This window comes from Scyliorhinus canicula, chromosome 9 (assembly GCF_902713615.1).
Source record: "Scyliorhinus canicula chromosome 9, sScyCan1.1, whole genome shotgun sequence".
In the NCBI taxonomy this organism is placed as follows: Eukaryota; Metazoa; Chordata; class Chondrichthyes; order Carcharhiniformes; family Scyliorhinidae; genus Scyliorhinus; species Scyliorhinus canicula.
Genome location: NC_052154.1, coordinates 116,902,665 through 116,921,317, shown reverse-complemented (window position 1 = coordinate 116,921,317; position 18,653 = coordinate 116,902,665). Strand labels below are relative to the sequence as shown.

The 18,653-nt window shown below is 43.9% G+C and overlaps 1 protein-coding gene across 1 annotated transcript in view; it reads right to left on the bottom strand.

Annotated features, from left to right (window-relative positions):
• atg13 (ATG13 autophagy related 13 homolog (S. cerevisiae)) overlaps positions 1-18,653 on the bottom strand; it is a 207,915-nt gene that overhangs the window by 153,082 nt on the left and 36,180 nt on the right. The window contains 3 exon segments of the mRNA XM_038807451.1: positions 4,187-4,227; positions 9,561-9,701; positions 10,024-10,070. Coding sequence (XP_038663379.1) covers positions 4,187-4,227; positions 9,561-9,701; positions 10,024-10,070 — 229 coding nt within the window.

Below are 18,653 nucleotides of genomic sequence, written 5' to 3'. Positions count from 1 at the left end.
CGTACCAGTTCGAAGCCAGCAGTATCAGAACCGGACAACGGCCATTATTCCTCTGACTGGGTGGGCCACTCGAAGCTAAGTATAGGCTTTTAGTAGTAGTTGTAATTTAACGAGTAGAGTTTATGCATGAGTAATAATTGACTGTGTGTGTAAATAAATGTATTGATTTCAAACTTACTAACTGGTGTATTGAGTCATTGATCAGTACTTGGCTTTGAACCCTGTGGTGGTATCAGAAAGATACCTGGCAACTCTTGAGCAAAGGTAATTAAAACAGAGCAAATTAAGGGAAAGCATAACGAGCAACACCACTTCACTCAACTAAGAATGTTCACATAATGTAGTGTGATGTTCTCGGTTATATCTATCAGTAGTCTTGAGAACGTAGTGTTAACAAAGAACATCAAGCTATGTTACTGAACAAAGCTGGATTATTTACACTATTTAAATAAGATTCAAAGTTAACAAGGTACAAGTTATTGAATTAAACTTGATATCTCTAACTACAGAACTCTACACTATGCAACAAGGGGCTGTTTAGCACAGGGCTAAATCGCTGGCTTTGAAAGCAGACCAAGGCAGGCCAGCAGCATGGTTCAATTCCCGTAACAGCCTCCCCGAACAGGCACCGGAATGTGGCGACTAGGGGCTTTTCATAGTAACTTCATTTGAAGTCTACTTGTGACAATAAGCGATTTTCATTTCATTTCATTTCAAATCCGCCTCATCCATAGACACCTTCTCCCTGTATCCCAGAAATCGCATGATATTTATATGACTGTTCCTTAGCTCCATCTGATGGTGAGAAGTATTATCATATTGTTAACCCTTTGTATTCCTTACAATACACAGACTGTTACATCCCCCTTTCTTTGACGATGTTTGTACATCATCACAAACATCAATGTATGCTCTGTACATGTACATGAATCCTGTTATGTGTTAACAATGTGTTTTAACTTTTTACAGTTCATAGATTGGGCCTGTACTCAGTATTCACTGTGGTAATGTGGTATCTTACCAACAGGTCATCAGTTCAGTCAATCAGATTTTCCACTGATCCCGCTGTTGAACCACCTTTGTTGCCTGGCATGGTCTTTTTTCTGTGCTTGTATTATTGATTTTGTGTTTCCTTTGCTTGAAAAACCGAGTTTGGTTTCTGGCCCTTGAGCAAGTGCCAAATCTTTCAATTTGTTGGAATGATGCTTTTTTCTGCTTCTTTCCTTCCTGCCGTTAATGCCATCATAATCGAACTTGGTACAGTTGACACACACATCTGTCTGTGCTATCATGGTCTTCAAACAATGTCCTGCAGTCCCTTGCTCGGTTGCTATCTGGATTGCTTTCCATACTGCATAGTTTGTCAAGTGTGACTGCAAGTCCCAACACTTCGCTGTCGTACCTTTGTGTGAATTCTTTGATCTGTAGTTACTTTTTGTGTGTTCAAGATCAATTCCCTTTGACGCTGTTTAATATCAGTTCTGTTTGGCTTATCTGATATATCTTTGGTAGTCTTGTGCTTCTCATCTGGAGTCAACTTCTCCAAGATGTCTTCAGTTTCCTGTTGGCTGTTCACAACTGATGTGTTCTCAACTGATTTGTTCACTGTTGCACTCTCATTGTCAGCCTCTGTACAGCCCAGCTGAGAACTGTCACTCTCGCCGTCATCCTGCCAGCTTGTATGCTACATGTGATCATCTCGTCACTACTTGCAAATAAAGTAAATAGACTTATAGGGTCGTTGACTTCTACTTCTGGCTCATTGTCTAATTCTTCACTTTTGTTATTGGATACTGTCAGTATCTCATTGACAGTCACAATGGTCCTCTGTCATTGCGGTGTCTGGAATGTACAGCCTTTCAACGAGGTTCTGGGCTTCACACGCGTCCGTTCTCAATATTGACTCTCGCTTTGTGTCCACAATGGCGAATTGCATGATGTGACTTTGATTGTGCACCATGCTTCCAGCTCACATACCCCTAGCATTTCAATTGCATTCTCACTGTAGTCGATCAGCCATTTCGGCTGATCAAAAACTCAGGCGGTTCAAATCGTACGAACTGAGAAGATTGGTCCTCGCTCCCGTGTCGAGGTTGCATTTGATAAATGTGGCATTCAGCATCACTGGAATTGTCCTTCTGTCTTCAATGGTATCAGCATCACCATTGGTCAGATTACTGCTATTCGATGTCGCACCGGTATGCAAATCGATTTCTTTATTGGTTCCGTCACTTTTTAGTGGAATTTTATTTATTCTTTCAATCGTGTCATAGAATCATAGAATTTACAGTGCAGAAGGAAGCCATTCACTCCATCGACTCTGCACTCCGAGGCAAAATAATTTAGTCTGCTGCACTTTGCACATTTTTATTATGAAGGCTGGGCGTGACCACAACGCGGGCACTTGTCATTCGCATGCGCAAAACGGTCGACTTTGTGAGCGTGCTGTTTTTTTAAGTGCGTCTGCGCAAAACGGCTACCGACTGAATCGCACTTATTTTTCAGCTGCACCACAGCTTCAATGGCGTCAGCCACGTTGTGCACTTTCGTGCCACTTCCTGGCTGAATATTGTGGAACATTTTTTTTTTAAATTTAGAGTACCCAATTAATTTTTACTCAATTAAGGTGGCAATTTAGCATGGCCAATTCACCTACCCGGCACACCTTTGGGTTGCGGGGGCGAAGCCCACGCAAACACGGGGAGAATGTGCAAACTCCACACGGACAGTGAACCAGAGCCGGGATCGAACCTGGGGCCTCGGCGCCGTAAGGCAGCAGTGCGAACCACTGCGCCACCGTGCTGCTTGGAACATCTAATTTTAGCGAGTTTGCTCGCACGGCACATTTTAATAAGATTTTCTGGCGTTACTTTTTGTTGCCGTTGCAATCTTTGCACAGCTTTTCACTGCTATGAAACTCACAGTGTCTATCAAAATTTTCTATGACTTTGTCATATTTCTTTTTCTCCACTTTATTATCAAAGTGGAATGAGGTATACAATTCTATAGCCAGTGGTTCAGCCATTATTAGTAACAGCGCAATCCTTCGCTTATCACTGGCTGCTTCGAGGTCGGAAGCTGAGAGGTGCAATTCAAACTGTTGTTTGAAGGGCCTCCAGTTCACATCTACTTTACCCGATGTCCTGAACTGCTTTGAAATCTGCAAATGCTCCATGAAGCTTCTACTGGGCTCTGATGTTCGACTCGGCTGGCTTCCACGATGTTGTTCAAACTTCACAAGTTTTTTTTCTCAAGATTTTTTTCTTTCTCTCTAAATCTAACTAAACTACCTTGGTGACCACTCCTCGTACCATGTGATAATTTGGTACCTTAATATTTCCACTCCTGGTTGCATGTGATGTTCTCTGTACCTATCAGGATGTCTTGAGAACGTAGTGTTAACAAAGAACATCAAGCTATGTTACTGAACAAAGCTGATTTCTTCACACTGCTTAATTAAGATTCGAACAAGTCAACGAGGTACAAATTATTAAATTAAACTATACGCTATCTCTAACTACGGAACTTTAAACTATGCAACAAATTTATTTCACGCCGAAACACCTTCTCCCAGAATCCCAAGAGTCACATGATATATGACTGCTCCTTAGCTCCATCTGGTGTTGAGAAGTATTAACATCATATTATTAACCCGTTGTATTCCTTCCAATATACATAGTTATCTGTAGTTTACCAGAATTGGAGTTGCCGGGGTGCAGCATAGAATTTTGAACACGATAGCTCCACTTCGAAGCACACAAAAGAACATACTTGACACAAAATTCCACTTTGAATGTGAACAGTAGCTGAGTGGTTATGGCATTTTGCCAAGTAACACAAAGGTTGAGAGTTCAAAACATACCGTGGAGTTAGCATATTTCTACTTTGGTGGCTATTGGGATAATACCAATGCATCCGATATGCCAGCTTCAACATTACAATATTCCACTGAACATGGCAATTGCTGAAGAAATGGCATTAGGTCATTGACTAGAAAATGGCTTGTCTGAATGGCTTCTGTAGGAAAGATGCGGCTAGTTTTGCACATCCGTGGATATCAGGGAGCCTGCTGCAACAGATTTTTAAAAACACCTAATTCTGCAATTTTTAAGTTTCGGGACAGATGGAAAAATCCAGCAGCGAGTCTTTTAATATCATTGGTGGATAAAAAAGTTAAGAGACATACCTTCGCCAAGGCCATTCAGCTGCACTTCTCCAAAATATATCCTGGAAATGAAAACAAAAAAACATCAATCTCAGTTAAGTACTTACGGAGGATAAAATGAAATACAAGTCATGTTCAAGGAAATTGGGAAAGTTAGAAATACGGAGGAAATACATTGTGCTCAGCGATTCCCCCTCCCACGTAAATAAAGATAATTTTCTACATAACAATATTGGATTGTTGCAAATCTGTAAAAGCAGTACAGGTCAACAACTATGGAAAAGCTCACCGTTGGATCATAGAATTTACAGTGCAGAAGGAGGCCATTCAGCCCATAAAGTCTGCACCGGGCTTGGAACGAGCACCCTATTTAAACCCACTCTATTCCCATAACCCATTAACCCCACTTAAACTTTTGAACAAGGGGCAATTTAGCACATCTTTGGACTGTGGGAGGAAAGTGGAGCACCCTGAGGAAACCCAAGTAGACAATCACCCGAGGCTGGAATTGAATCCGGAGGCATGGAGCTGTGGGGCAGCAGTGCTAACCACTGTACCACCGTGCCGAACCATGGCTTCAACTGGCCCACTTGGAATCTCATCAGTAGGAACTAGCCATGTAGGTGCTCAAACGTTAAGATAGACGCTTTACACTAGGTGAGATTAAAGTTCAAGCATTGAACCAGTCGTCTGGTTGCAGAAGGATTCTGGCATCTTAAATAGAGGCAGTCAAAGATAGATGTGCCAGATACATAATTTGGCAAAGTCTTTTCTGATGATGAGACCTGTCATAGCTGATCTCCAACTGCTGTTTTGCAAACAGTTAAACTATTTTCTCTCCATTCAGCACACAAAATGACTTTTTTTATCCAGTCTTGGATTTTTTTGAAATTTGAAAGGCACTTCCTCCCATATTCCCTTCAACTCCTCTGGTACACGATCCTGATTTTGAAACAAATCATTCATGTGGCCGATGAACGATGCTGGATTTAGTACCAAATTCTAAGCAAATTTCTGCTATGGTCTCAAGTTCTTGAAGAGTAGAGGGTGCTGTGAATGCCAGAACCAATTTTACATTGATCCTAAAACTGACAAGAAGCTCATATTCATCTGTGGTGGTTGAAGCACAGGTCAAAGGGACTTTCCAATCCACGGAATCCAGCCATAGTAGTTATGTTATTGAACTAGTAATCCAGACGTCTAGACTAATAACCCACAGGACAAGAGACAGCACAGTGACACAGTGGCGAGTACTGCTCCCTCACAGGTTCAGGGACCCAGCCTTAAGACAGTGTCTGTGTGGAGTTGGCACATTCTCCCCGTGTCTGCATTGGTTTCCTCCGGTTGCTCCGATTTCCTCCCACTGTCCAAAGATGAGCAGGTTAGGTGGGGTTACGGGAAGTAAAAACATAAATGGAAAGCGACACGGCAGGTTATTACATGAAGATATGGGTTCTACGGTAAGAAAAATTAGGAGAAAAGTTAAAAGAAAAAGGAAAAATAACTTAGGAGAGGCTACTGATAGAGGTGTTAGGATTGAAAACGGAGGTATAAAAGCCAACATAAGGGTATTTTACCTGAATGCTCATAGTATTCGGAATAAGGTAAATGAGTTGATGGCGCAAATCATCATGAATGACTACGATTTAGTGGCCATTACTGAAACAGGGTTAAAGGATGGTCACGACTGAGAGTTAAATATCCAAGGGTATCAAGTATCAAACTGTTTGGAAGAACAGAGTGGATGGTAATGAAGGTGGTGCAGCTGTTATTTAAGGATGACATCCGGGCAGTCATGAGGGATGACATCGGTGCTAGGAAGGATAAGGTTGAATCCATTTGGGTGGAAATCAGGAATAGTAAGGCGAAAAAGTCACTGATAGTAGTTGGTAGGTCACCAAATAGTAACATTATGGTGGGGCGGCTAATAAACAAAGAAATAACTAATGCATGAAGAAATGGTACAGCAGTTATCATGGGGGATTTTAATCTACATGTAAATTGGTTTAACCAGGTCGGTCAAGGCAGCCATGAGGAGGAGTTTATAGAATGTATCTGCGATAGTTTCCTAGAACACTATGTAACGGAACCTACGAGGGAAGAAGCAGTCCTAGATCTGGTCCTGTGTAATGAGGCAGGATTGATTAATGATCTCACAGTTAGGGATCCACTTGGAAGGAGCAAACACGAGTGTTTTGTGCTTAAACAAAGGAGATTACAATGGGATGAGAGAAGGGCTGGCTAAGGTAGACTGGGAGCAAAGATTTTATGGTAAAACAGTTGAGGAACAGTGGAGAACCTTCCAAGCGATTTTCCACAGTGCTCAGCAAAAGTTTATATAAACAAAAAGGAAGGACAGTGGAAAGAGGGAAAATCGACCGTCGATATCTAAGGAAATAAGGGAGAGTATCAAATTGAAGGAAAAAGCATACAAAGTGGCAAAGATTAGTGGGAGACTAGAGAATTGGGAAATCTTTAGGGGGCAACAGAAAGCTACTAAAAAAGCTGTAAAGAAGAGCAAGATGGATTATGAGAGTAAACTTGCTCCGAATACAAAAAGAGAATAAAAGTTTCTACAAATATATAAAACAAAAAAAAAAGAGTGGCTCAAGTAAATGTTAGTCCTTTAGAGCAGCGCTTCACAAAGTGTGGTACCCCGGTACGCGAGCCATCATCTGCCGGTACTTGGAGTGTTTCCAGAAAAGAAAGAGACAGTAATCCTGGATTGGCTTGTTTCGCTCACCGGTCCCTGGCACATTGAAAAACAAAACTGCCGGTACGCCACATCAGATAGTTTGAGATGCACTGCTTTAGAGGATGAGAAGGGAGATTTAATAATGGGAGATGAGGAAATGGCTGAGGAACGGAACAGATTTTTTGAGTCGGTCTTCACGGTGGAAGACACAAGTAACATGTCAGTGACTGATGGAAATGAGGCTATGACAGGTGAGGACCTCGAGACGATTGTTATCACTAAGGAGGGAGTGATGGGCAAGCTAATGGTACTAAAGGTACACAAGTCGCCTGGCCTGATGGAATGCACCCCAGAGTGTTAAAAGAGATGGCTAGGGAAATTGCAAATGCACTAGTGATAATTTACCAAAATTTACTGGACTCTGGGGTGGTCCCGGCGGATTGGAAATTTGCAAACGTGACACCACTGTTTAAAAAAGGAGGTAGGCAGAAAGCGGGTAATTATAGGCCAGTGAGCTTAACTTCGGTAGTCGGAAAGATGCTGGAATCTATCATGAAGGAAGAAATAGTGAGGCGTCCGAATGGAAATTGTCCCATTGGACAGACGCAGCATGGGTTCATAAAGGGCAGGTCGTGCCAAACAAATTTAGTGGAATTGTTTTGAGGACATTACCAGTGCCGTAGACAACAGGGAGCCAATGCAGGTGGGTATATCTGGATTTCCAGAAAGCTTTTGACAAAGTGCCACACAACAGGATGAGGCATCAGATAAAAGGTGCATGGCGCTAAGGGTAAAGTAATAGCATGGATAGAGGTTTGGTTAATTAATAGAAAGCAGAGTGGTGATTAATGGGTGTTGCTGTGGTGGGCAATTAGTAGCTGGTGGCGTCCCTCAGGGATCAGTGTTGGGCCACAATCATTCACAATTTACACAGATGATTTGGAGTTGGTGACCAAGTGCAACGTGTCCAAGTTTGCAGACGACACTAAGATGAGCGGTAAAGTAAAAAGTGCAGAGGATACTGGAAGTCTGCAGAGGGATTTAGATAGTTTAAGTGAATGGGATAGGGTCTGGCAGATGGAATACAAAGTTGACAAATGTGAGGTTATGCATTTTGGTAGGAATAAGGGATTATTTAAATGGCAAAATATTAAAACATGCTGCTGTGCAGAGGGACCTGGGTGTCCCAGTGCATGAGTTGCAAATGGTTGGTTTACAGGTGCAACAGGTGATTAAGAAGGCAAATGGAATTTTGTCCTTCATTGCTAGAGGGATGGAAATTAACGGTAGCATGGTGGTTAGCATCAATGCTTCACAGCTCCAGGGTCCCAGGTTCGAATCCCGGCTGGGTCACTGTCTGTGTGGAGTCTGCACGTCCTCCCCGTGTGTGCGTGGGTTTCCTCCGGGTGCTCCGGTTTCCTCCCACAGTCCAAAAATGTGCGGGTTAGGTGGATTGGCCATGCTAAATTGCCCGTAGTGTAAGGTTAATGGGGGGATTGTTGGGTTACGGGTATACGGGTTACGTGGGTTTAAGTAGGGTGATCATTGCTCGGCACAACTTCGAGGGCCGAAGGGCCTGTTCTGTGCTGTACTGTTCTACTAGGGAGGTTATGCTGCAACTGTATAAGGTGTTAGTAAGGCCATACCTGGAATATTGTGTTCAGTTTTGGTCTCCTTACCTGAGAAAGGACGTACTGGCGCTGGAGGGTGTGCAGAGGAGATTCACTCGGTTAATCCCAGATTTGAGGGGGTTGGATTACGAAAAGAGGTTGAGTAGACTGGGCCTGTACCCGTTGGAATTTAGAAGGATGCGGGGGATCTTATAGAAACATATAAAATTATGAAGGGAATAGATAGGATAGATGCGGGCAGGTTGTTTCCACTGGCGGGTGTTGTCAGAACTAGGGGGCATAGCCTCAAAATAAGGGGAAATAGAATTAAGACTGACCTTAGGAGGAACTTCTTCACCCAACGGGTTGTGAATCTATGGAATTCCCTGCCCAGTGAAGCAGTTGAGGCTCCTTCATTAAATGTTTTCAAGATAAAGATGGATAGTTTTTTTTATGAAGAAAATGGAATAAAGGGTTCTGGTGGTTGGGTGGGAAAGTGGAACTAAGTCCACAAAAGATCAGCCATGATCTCACTGAATGGCGGAGCAGGCTCGAAGGGCCAGAAGGCCTATTTCTTCTAGTTCTTATGGTTACGGGGATAGGATGGGGGAGTGGACTTGGGTGGAGTACTCTTTCAGATGATTGCTGAACACTTGATGGGCTGAATGGTCTCCTTCAGCACTGTAAGGATTCAATGAAATATTCAACTCCGCCTAGGGCAGTTTCAGAAGTTACATTCAATTAGCGTTCCGAAAGAAAAGTGAGCAAGAAGCAGGAGGATCATTGCAAATATCCAACTGGTTCACTTTTGTCTTTTGAGAGAAGGATCCATGTCGTCCTTGTTCAGTTTGGCTTATTTGTTTCCCATACCAATTTGTCCTTCTGAAGTGCCTAGCAAACCTCTATATGTCAGGATAGCTCAGCCTTGCTGGTGTGTGACACCCCACTTCTGCAGAATAAATCTTAAAGAAAGTATAACACATCTTTCTACATGTTAATTTTAAGTGAAATAGATTAAAAGCCTCCAGCACATTACTTGAAGTAACAAAATTAGGATACCATAAATAGCTAGAAAGTTGTTATATTTTACCTGTATAGGATTACATAATCATGTCCCTGCTTTCGGGATAGTTTATATGCGGGTGTCACCCTTGTGATTGCAAGAAGCGACTTCAGTAGCAAAGACAGTCTGTTGTAGACAGTGTAGGAAACCTTAATTTCTTTATCACATCTGAATAAACAAAAACAGAGACTTCAAGATCTTAAAAATAACAAGTTAGTCCAATATGGAGGAAGTATTTCTGTGTTCTTCGTTTCTCACAATAAAATATCTAAAATGAACTAACAGGAATCTGATTGCCAGAATTTTAAATTAGGCTTGTTAAGTATCTTTCAGCCACCTTAGCATGAACAACTTGGAACTATCAATACTGCAGCATTATTAATCTTCAGTGCAACTTAGGAAAGAAACACTTCCTCTCATCTTCCCTATGATTTATAAATAGAAAATATTACTTTTAGTAAAAATCTTGTTAAAAAGACTAAAAACTTACTTTTCATTCATTTCCAAACACCATGTTTCCAGTTCCATAGAATCTCCCTGGCACAAAATATAACAAAAAGATTGGAAGTGATTCCAGAACAACAACATGCATTTCTTTAAATAGCACCTTCAATGCAGTAAAATGTCCCAAGGAACTTCACACGCTCCTTACTCAACAAAATTTGACACTGTGCCACAAAGATGTTAGGGCAGATGACCAGAAGCTTGGTCAAAGAAGTCAGTTTTAAGCAGCAACTTAAAGTAGGAAATAGGGAAAGAGATATTTCGGGTGTTTTCAAACAGTCTGTTAAACATTAAAGATGTTGATATTTGCTGCTGATATCCAAACTGAAGTGGTATGATGACTTAGACTTTCAATGATTATCTCATTTTACATAAAGACAACATGCCCTTCATTATGTATATTAGATTGTAGTTATGATCGTTTTTCATTATTACTGTCTGGTATTTACTGTTGGAGCTCCTCCTTTAGATAAGCATGGTTAGAAAAAGCATTAAAAAATTAATCAAGGTGGTTGGAGCTGCCCCATGGCATGACAAGTAAGATATCTGTTACATTTAAAAGAAAAATTATTTTGGAATGCGAGAGCCAATAACAAGGCTGCATTTAATATCCATTCTTAGCAGCTCTCAGACATCAGTGGTGGGACCTGAAACTGCTGCAGCCCTTGTGGGAATGGTGTTCCCTTGATGGTATTAGGTAGGGAAATCCAGATACTGATCTAATGATTATGAAGGCATGATAAACGTGACTTTGAGGTGAAAGTGGTACCATCCTATTGGTGCCCGAAGATGGTTTAGTTGAAGAATGTTCTCTGAGGAACACTCACAGCAATGACTGGAAGCTACAAAGATTGGCTCCAAACATCCTCAATCATCATGATGTGTATTTTATTCCCCATTATTCTTACACAGGATGTGGACATCACAGGCAAGATCATAAACGTTTGTCCATCTCTAATTTCCTTGAACTATGTGTTGGTTAAGAGTCAGCCAGACCGGGTAAGGATGGCAGATTTCCTTCTCTGAAAAGGACTTTAGTGAACCAGATGGGTTTTACAACAATCGATAAAGTTGGTCATAGTCATTGTTGCTATGACTAGTTTTATATTTAAGATTTATTAATTAAATTCAAATTCCATCAACTGCCATGGAGTACGAGTCTAGGTCTGGGACTCCAGATTACTTGCCCAGTTATATTACCACTACACTCCAGTCAATCAATGTTACACATGGTCAAATGTTGCCTTAACGGCAAAGGACAGTCACTCTCTCCACTCCTCTAGACTCTTTCATCCATGTTTGGACCAAGGTTGTAATGAGTTTGAGTAAATAACCCCTGGCAGAACCCAACCATAGCACTGGTAAGCATGTTATTAACAATGTCATTTGATAGGGTGTTGGTGATCCCTTTCATCACTTTGCTGATGATTGAAAGTAAACTGGATGGGCAGTAATTGGTCAGATTGGATTTGTCTTATGGACAACTCATACCAGGGAAATTTTCCGCTTTGGTTGGGTAGACATCAGAGAAGTGGTGTTCGAACAGCGTGGCTCTTGGTGCAGCTTTCGCTAGAGCACACACAGTCAGCCAATACAACTGGCCCATAGCCGTTGCTGTGCCTACTGCCCTCAGCTACATCCTGATAATGTTATGATTCCAATTGATGTTACCACTGGACAAGTCAGATCCCAGGGTGGAACTTGGCTTGATAGATTCAAGATTTTATTTCTGGTTTAGAAATGTGGAGGGCAGGTGGCAAGGTGGTGCAGTGGTTAGCACGGCTGCCTCACGGCGCCGAGGGCCCGGGTTCAATCCTGGTCCCGGGTCACTGTCCATGTGGAGTTTGCACATTCTCCCACTGTCTGCGTGGGTCTCACCCCCACAACCCAAAGATGTGTAGGCTAGGTGGATTGGCCATGCTAAATTGCCCCTTAATTAAAACAAAAATGGGGAAAGCAGCTACTGAACGGAGTCACAGGAATCCATTGATGACATTTTAACCCCCAACCCCCCCCCCCCCCCCCCCCCCCCCCCAGCCCAGCCCCACACCGGGGTTTAAATCTCTTCTTCCCAGGGTGTCAATCCCTTCTTCCAATGTTTCTCGCCCCAGATCACCATGTGTATTCAAGCTTCGCCTTCCATCACTCTCAGATACTCAGCCATGCCAACAGAACAGTACTGCTATACAGACCTGTAGTCAGAACTCACCAATCTCGGGTTGCCTCCTTGGATCTTCTGGCTTTTTGCAAGGCCACTTGACCTTCATTCCGCTCCCTTCAATTTGGAGCCTTTTCCTCTGCTCCTTACTTAATTGAACAGGATCAGTTCCAGATTGCTGTGCTAATTCTTTGACCTAACTGTCATCTTGGGACGTTTTGCTGTCCAACACCATGGTTTTGGGACTTCCTTCTTCTCTTGGGATCTGCTCCATGCAGCTCCCACTCTTGTTCAGTATCTTCTGGCACCTTCTGCTGAATGGTAGTCCGTTCTAAGCCATTTAATCTTCTTCCAGCTCTGTTTCACTTTTGTTTTCCATTGACTTCCTGCGCAAGCACAGGACGAGCTTTGAATTTTAAAATTCGAGAAAAGAATGAACTGTGCATATGCACAGGGTCGGTTCGTGGCCTGACAATGAGAATATGCTTCAATTGTGCATGTGCTGCCATTCTTTGGCCAATACTTGTGCAGAAGCCAAAGATCGTAAAAAGTAACTATCTGTGCACGTGCAGCCTTTCCAGGGCCTGTGCATGTGCACATGCAGAGACCACTGATGCCCATCGGAAATTGTAATTCCCAAATCACAGGGCCTGGCCTTTCTTTTTTTTTTTAAATCTAAGTTTTCCTTTTTTCTTTTTCTGGGGCCTGTAATGATAACACGGAGTGAATCGAATTGGCTGAAGTCTGGCTTCTGTGATGGGTTGGGCGGGAGGCGAATGTCGTGAGGAGGCCAAGATGGATCTTGCAACTCAGCATTTCTGGCTGAAGGTGACTGCAAACACTTCAGCCTTGCTATTTGGACTCAGATGCTGGACTTCACAATCATTTTTTTTTAATAAACATTTTATTGAGGTCTTTTTGGTATTACAACAACAACCAAATAAACAATGTAAATGAATCTATAAACATAGTGCAAAAGTGTCTCCCTCCCTTACAGGTCCCACCTTTATTAACCCCCTACTCTAAACTAAACTAAACTCTGCTGATGATTAATTTTCCGCAAACCTCTGAAGGCGAACTTAATTTTTTCCAGACAGAGAAAGCTAGCCATGTCAGATAGCCAGGTATCCGACTTCAGGGGCTTTGAGTCTCTCCAAGCTAATAGTATCCGTCTCCTGGTCACGAGGGAAGCAAAGGCCAGAACGTCTGCCTCTTCTCCTGGATTCCCGGGTCTTCTGACACCCCGAAAATCCCCACCTCTGGACTCGGTGCCACCTTGTTTTTAACACTGCGACATGACATCTGCAAACCCCTGCCAAAATCCCCTAAGCTTTGGACATGTCCAGAACATGTGGACATGGTTCACTGGCCCTCTCGCACACTTTGCATACTTGTCTTCCACCCCAAAGAACCTGCTCATCCGGGTCACTGTCATGTGAGCCTGATGAATGACCTTGAATTGTATCAGGCTGAGCCTGGCACATGTTGTGGACATGTTGACTCTACTCAACGCGCGGCCCAGAGACCATCCTCTATCTCTCCTCCTAACTCCTCTTCCCACTTGCGCTTCAGCTCCTCGGTATGCATCTCCTCTGACCCCATAAGTTCCTTATAAATGTCAGAGACGCTCCACTCTCCCACCCACCCACCCTCTGGAAGCTACCCTGTGGACTTCACCATCATTGAAGGTCAGCACGTCCAAGGACTCTTCTTCCCATGAATTGTCCAATTATCCACCATCATTCAGAATTGGATGCAAGAAGACTGCAATGTTTTGCTTGGTTTTGCCTATAGCTTGAGTGGAAACAGCCGAGTGCACGATTCTACTCTACCTCCTTCTAATCTTCTCACAATTACATATTCCAACATGTTGCCAAGTCAGTTCAGTCAAGGCGACAAGAGCTTGCTCAGCAGTATGCACAGTCCATAACCTTCGACAACATAGGTACTTTCACATGTACTTTGCAGCAGTTACAAACTCTAGTCAAGGGTTCCACATCATTATGCTCGGTTTAAAAAAACAGCTTACTACTGCTCTCGGTCCTAAATCTTCTATTTATCGCCCCCCAAATCTTTGAAACCCTCACTGAAATATGTCTGTTTTTATTTGTTCTTTTCTAACCTATTGTGATTTAAAGTCTATCAAGGCACCTTTGATCTCCTCTGCTTTCTACTGGCTTGGTGCCATACCAGGAAAAGAAGGAAGGAATTTGGTTGGAGGGAATCAGCTCTTCCCTTGGACATCACTGCACGAGTTCCTCAGGAAAGTGCCCTGTGCCCAGCATCTTCAGCAATGACATTCCTTTGATCGTGTTCGAAGTGGGAATGGTCATTGATGATTCAACTCCAATTGCTATTGTTCAGTAAATGACACAGTTCTCACCACATGCACAAAGATTTGGATAACGTTCAGGCTTGGGATGATAAGTGCTAAGTAACATTCATGCTACATCAATGCCACTCCAGTTGAATGAGTCTGTACTGTTGAATACCCCACGATGAACATCTCGGGGTCAGCACTGACAGAAAATTGACTGTACTAGTCACACAAATCCTGTACCTACAAGAGCACATCAGAGGCTGAGACTTCTGCGATGAATGAATCACCTCCTGACTCCCCAACGTCCTTCCACCAATGACAAGGCACAAATTAGGAGTATTATTGAGTACTTTGCTTGCCTGGAAGACTGCATCTCCAACAGCACTCAAGAAACGGGACACCTTTCCTCAAACTCCCCTGAAGAGCCCCTTAACTCATACATTATCTTCTCTAATCGCAGGAAGTTGTACAGGTCACCCAATCAAGCCGCCACCCCTGGTGGCGATGCCGACCGCCACTCCAGCACAATTCGCCACCGTGCAATCAGCGAGGCGAAGGCCAAGACCAAGGCATCGGCCGTTCTCCTCTGCATGAGCTCTGGCTTCTCTGAGACCCAAAATATCACCATTGAAGGGTCCGGGTCCACCTCCTCCTGCACTATCCTGGCTAAGACTGCGAACACATCCGTCCAGAATCTTTCCACTTTTTCGCAACCCCCGAAAACATGTGCGTGTGATTCGCTGGCCCACACCTCTCACACTCATCTTTCAACTCCTGAAAGAACCCACTCATTCTCGCCCAAGTCATCTGCACCCTGTGCACCACCTTAAACTGTATCAGGCTCATCCTTGCACATGAGGAGGTCCCGTTTACCCTACGCAGTGCCTCACTCCATGCTCCCCAATTGATCTCCCCTCCCAACTCCGCTTCCCATATATCCTTGATCTTCACCACCTGCTCACCTTCCTAATCCCCCAGCCACTTGTATATATCCCCAATTCTTCCCTCCCGTTCCATATCTAGGAGCAGCAGTCGCTTCAGCAGGGTGCATCCTGGCAACCTAGGAAACCCCCTCCAGACCTTTTGCGCAAAGTCCCTAACCTGCAGATACCTGAACTCACTCCCCCTCGGCAGCTCTACCCTCTCCCTTAGCTCCTCCAGACTGGTGAACCCATGCTCCAAATACAGATCTCTCACCTTGACCAGCCCAACTTCCCTCCACCTCCTGTATACACTATCCATCTCCCCCGGCTGAAACTCATGATTCTCGCACAACGGCGTTAGCCTTGACATCCCTTCCATCCTAAAATGCCTCCTCAACCGATTTCATATCTTCACTGTGGCTGCACCACCGGGCTTCTTGAATACCTACTTGGAGCCATTGGCAACGCTGCCGTCACCATAGCCCTCACACTAGACCACTTACAAGATTCCTCCTCCATCCTAACCCACTCGATCCCTTCTCACCACCACCGCACCTTGTCCACATTCGGCACCCAATAATAATGAAGCAAGTTCGGCAACGCCAGGCCCCCCTACTACCTCTGACTCTGTAGCAGAGTTCTCTCCACCCTCGGCACCTTGCCTGCCCATACAAGGTCAGAAATGATCGTGTCCACTTTCCGAAACAAGGCTTTTGGTATAAAGATTGGGAGAGCCTGAAAGATAAACAAGAATCTCGGCAGAAAATTCATTTTCACCACTTGGACTCTCCCTGCCAGCGTTAAGTGCAGTGTATCCCACCTCTTAAGATCCTTCCTAGCCTCCTCCACCAGCTTTGTCAAGTTCCACTTGTGGAGTCCATTCCCTCGCTATCTGAATCCCCAAATACCTAAACCTATCCCTCGCTACTGTAAATGGCATCCCCCAAATTTAGCCCGCTGTGCCAGCTCATTCATGCGGAACACATCGCTTTTCCCTACATTCAGCTTGTACCCTGAGAACCCTCCAAACCTCCCCAGCAGGTCCATAATCCTTCCCATACTCTCCAGCGGATCCGAAACATACAGCAAGAGGAACAGCAGAGAAGAACACCCGATCCCCCTCATAAACCCCCGCCACTCTGCCGATCCCCTGAGAGCCATCGCCAATGGCTTTATGGCCAGCGCAAACAGCAGCGGTGACAGCGGGCACCCTGGCCTCGTACCCCTGTGTAAGTCAAAGCGTTGTGAGCTCATATCATTCGTCCTCACCCTTGGTGCAGCATACAGCAACCGCACCCATGCCACAAATCTCAGCCCAAACCCAAACCTTCCCAAACGTCGAACAAATACCACCACTCCACCTGATCAAATGCCTTCACCGCGTCCATGGACACCACCACCTCTGGTACCAGAGCCCCCGATGGATTCATCACCACAACCGTCTTACATCACTCACGAGCTGCCTGCCCTTCACAAAGCCTGTTTGATCTTCTGCCACCACCCCGGGGACACACTCCTCCATTCTCCCCGCCAACAACTTAGCCAATATTTTCACATCCGTGTTCAATAGTGACATGGACCTATACGACCCACATTCCACCAGGATCGTCCCTTTTTTTTCGGAATTAGTGTGATTACTGCCTGCGCCATCGTCTCCGGCAACTCTCCCTTCTCCAGTGCTTCATTAAACGCTGCCAACAGATGTGGTGCCAGGTCTTTTGTAAATTCCTTATTGAATTCCGCTGGGTAACCATCTGGCACAGGGGCCTTCCCCGACTTCATACCCCTGATACTATCCAACACCTCCCTCAGCCACAGGAGCTCCTCCAAAGCTTGCTTCTTTGCTTCCCCTACCTGGGGAAATTCCAGCTTGTCCAAAAACTGCCCATGCCTCCCTCATCTCCTCCCGGGTCCACCTCCCCTGGTAGGACACTATTTCATACTCAATAATGAATGAGAGTCAGTCTACTGATGATGACTGAGCGGCGAAGGATGAGTCAATTCTGATTGCGGTGGTGTAAAGTACAGTTGCTGGTCAACAATTCCCAGACCCAGTTTTGTGATGCTAGATCTGCCCTATTTTGTTTAGTAGTAATACTTGATGAAGGTTGTCGTCAGGATGGAGCCCAGGCTTTGCTTTCACAAAGATTGCACCATTGTCACATCTACCTATTCCATGGTTGACAGATGCATGAGCAACAGATAGATTGGTGAAAATAAGACCAACTATTACAAAGTTGGCAGCCCCAGTGTGACAGTCATTTCCTTCAGAATTCAATAGTGACATTAGAAGGCCAATCTCAGTGGACACTGGGGCCCAGAATTGATACCTGCCTTTTCTCGCAAACTGATGTTCGACAGGGAGGAATACAGATTCAACAATGAAAGGATATAATCGGTGGTAATCCATATGTGTTTTCTAAGATCCATGCAACATTGTTCCATGTCCTCAGGACATCCCAAAGAACCTCAGTCAGTTAAGTACTTCTGAAGTGAATGTATGGAAAGTATACTTATTTTAATATCTTTGTACGGGAAATTGCCAGCTCGTTTAAAAAAGTTATTTAGTGCGAGGTGCCTCCTCAGGTTTCAAAGATACTTATGATGTAGTAATTTCAAAGGCATTAGCAAAGAAAAGTTTATATGGCTGCTTTGTTCAGTGTTTCTCAAGTACTGTTACTAATTTACAACTACAGAAGTATTCCAGCAATATTGAGTGGGTGTTCTTTGAGGAGTGGATCTTCAGCAATGTAAACATTATGTAAACAATGTAAACCAATTATCTTGTTCTCAGAAAGGAGCAATTCAACTCAAATAAAAGAGTGTCTTCAAAGCACATATTTGAAGTCTTTAAATTGTACATTTTTAGTTTGAGTTACATTTTAACTATCTTTATTCCTGTGAGCCTCTTGATAGTTTTGAAAGCATACCTTTGGTTGGCTTGCTGCAATTCAGCAGGGCTTCTGATGCCTTCAGAGACAGAGCTGGGCAAACAAGACGCTCTGTCCAAGGCAAGATCAAGCCTCCACCAAGGATCTTTTCTATCAGTTTTTGTGCATATTTGACTGCTTGTCATTTCTATCTAACTCAAGAGGAATAAGGCTAGTAATTACTGCAAATCTACTCTTTGTCCTTGCAACTGTACACGTAATTATCTAATGCTTCATACATCTGTTTGCTAGTTTACTGCACAAACCATACTTGATGGAATGCTT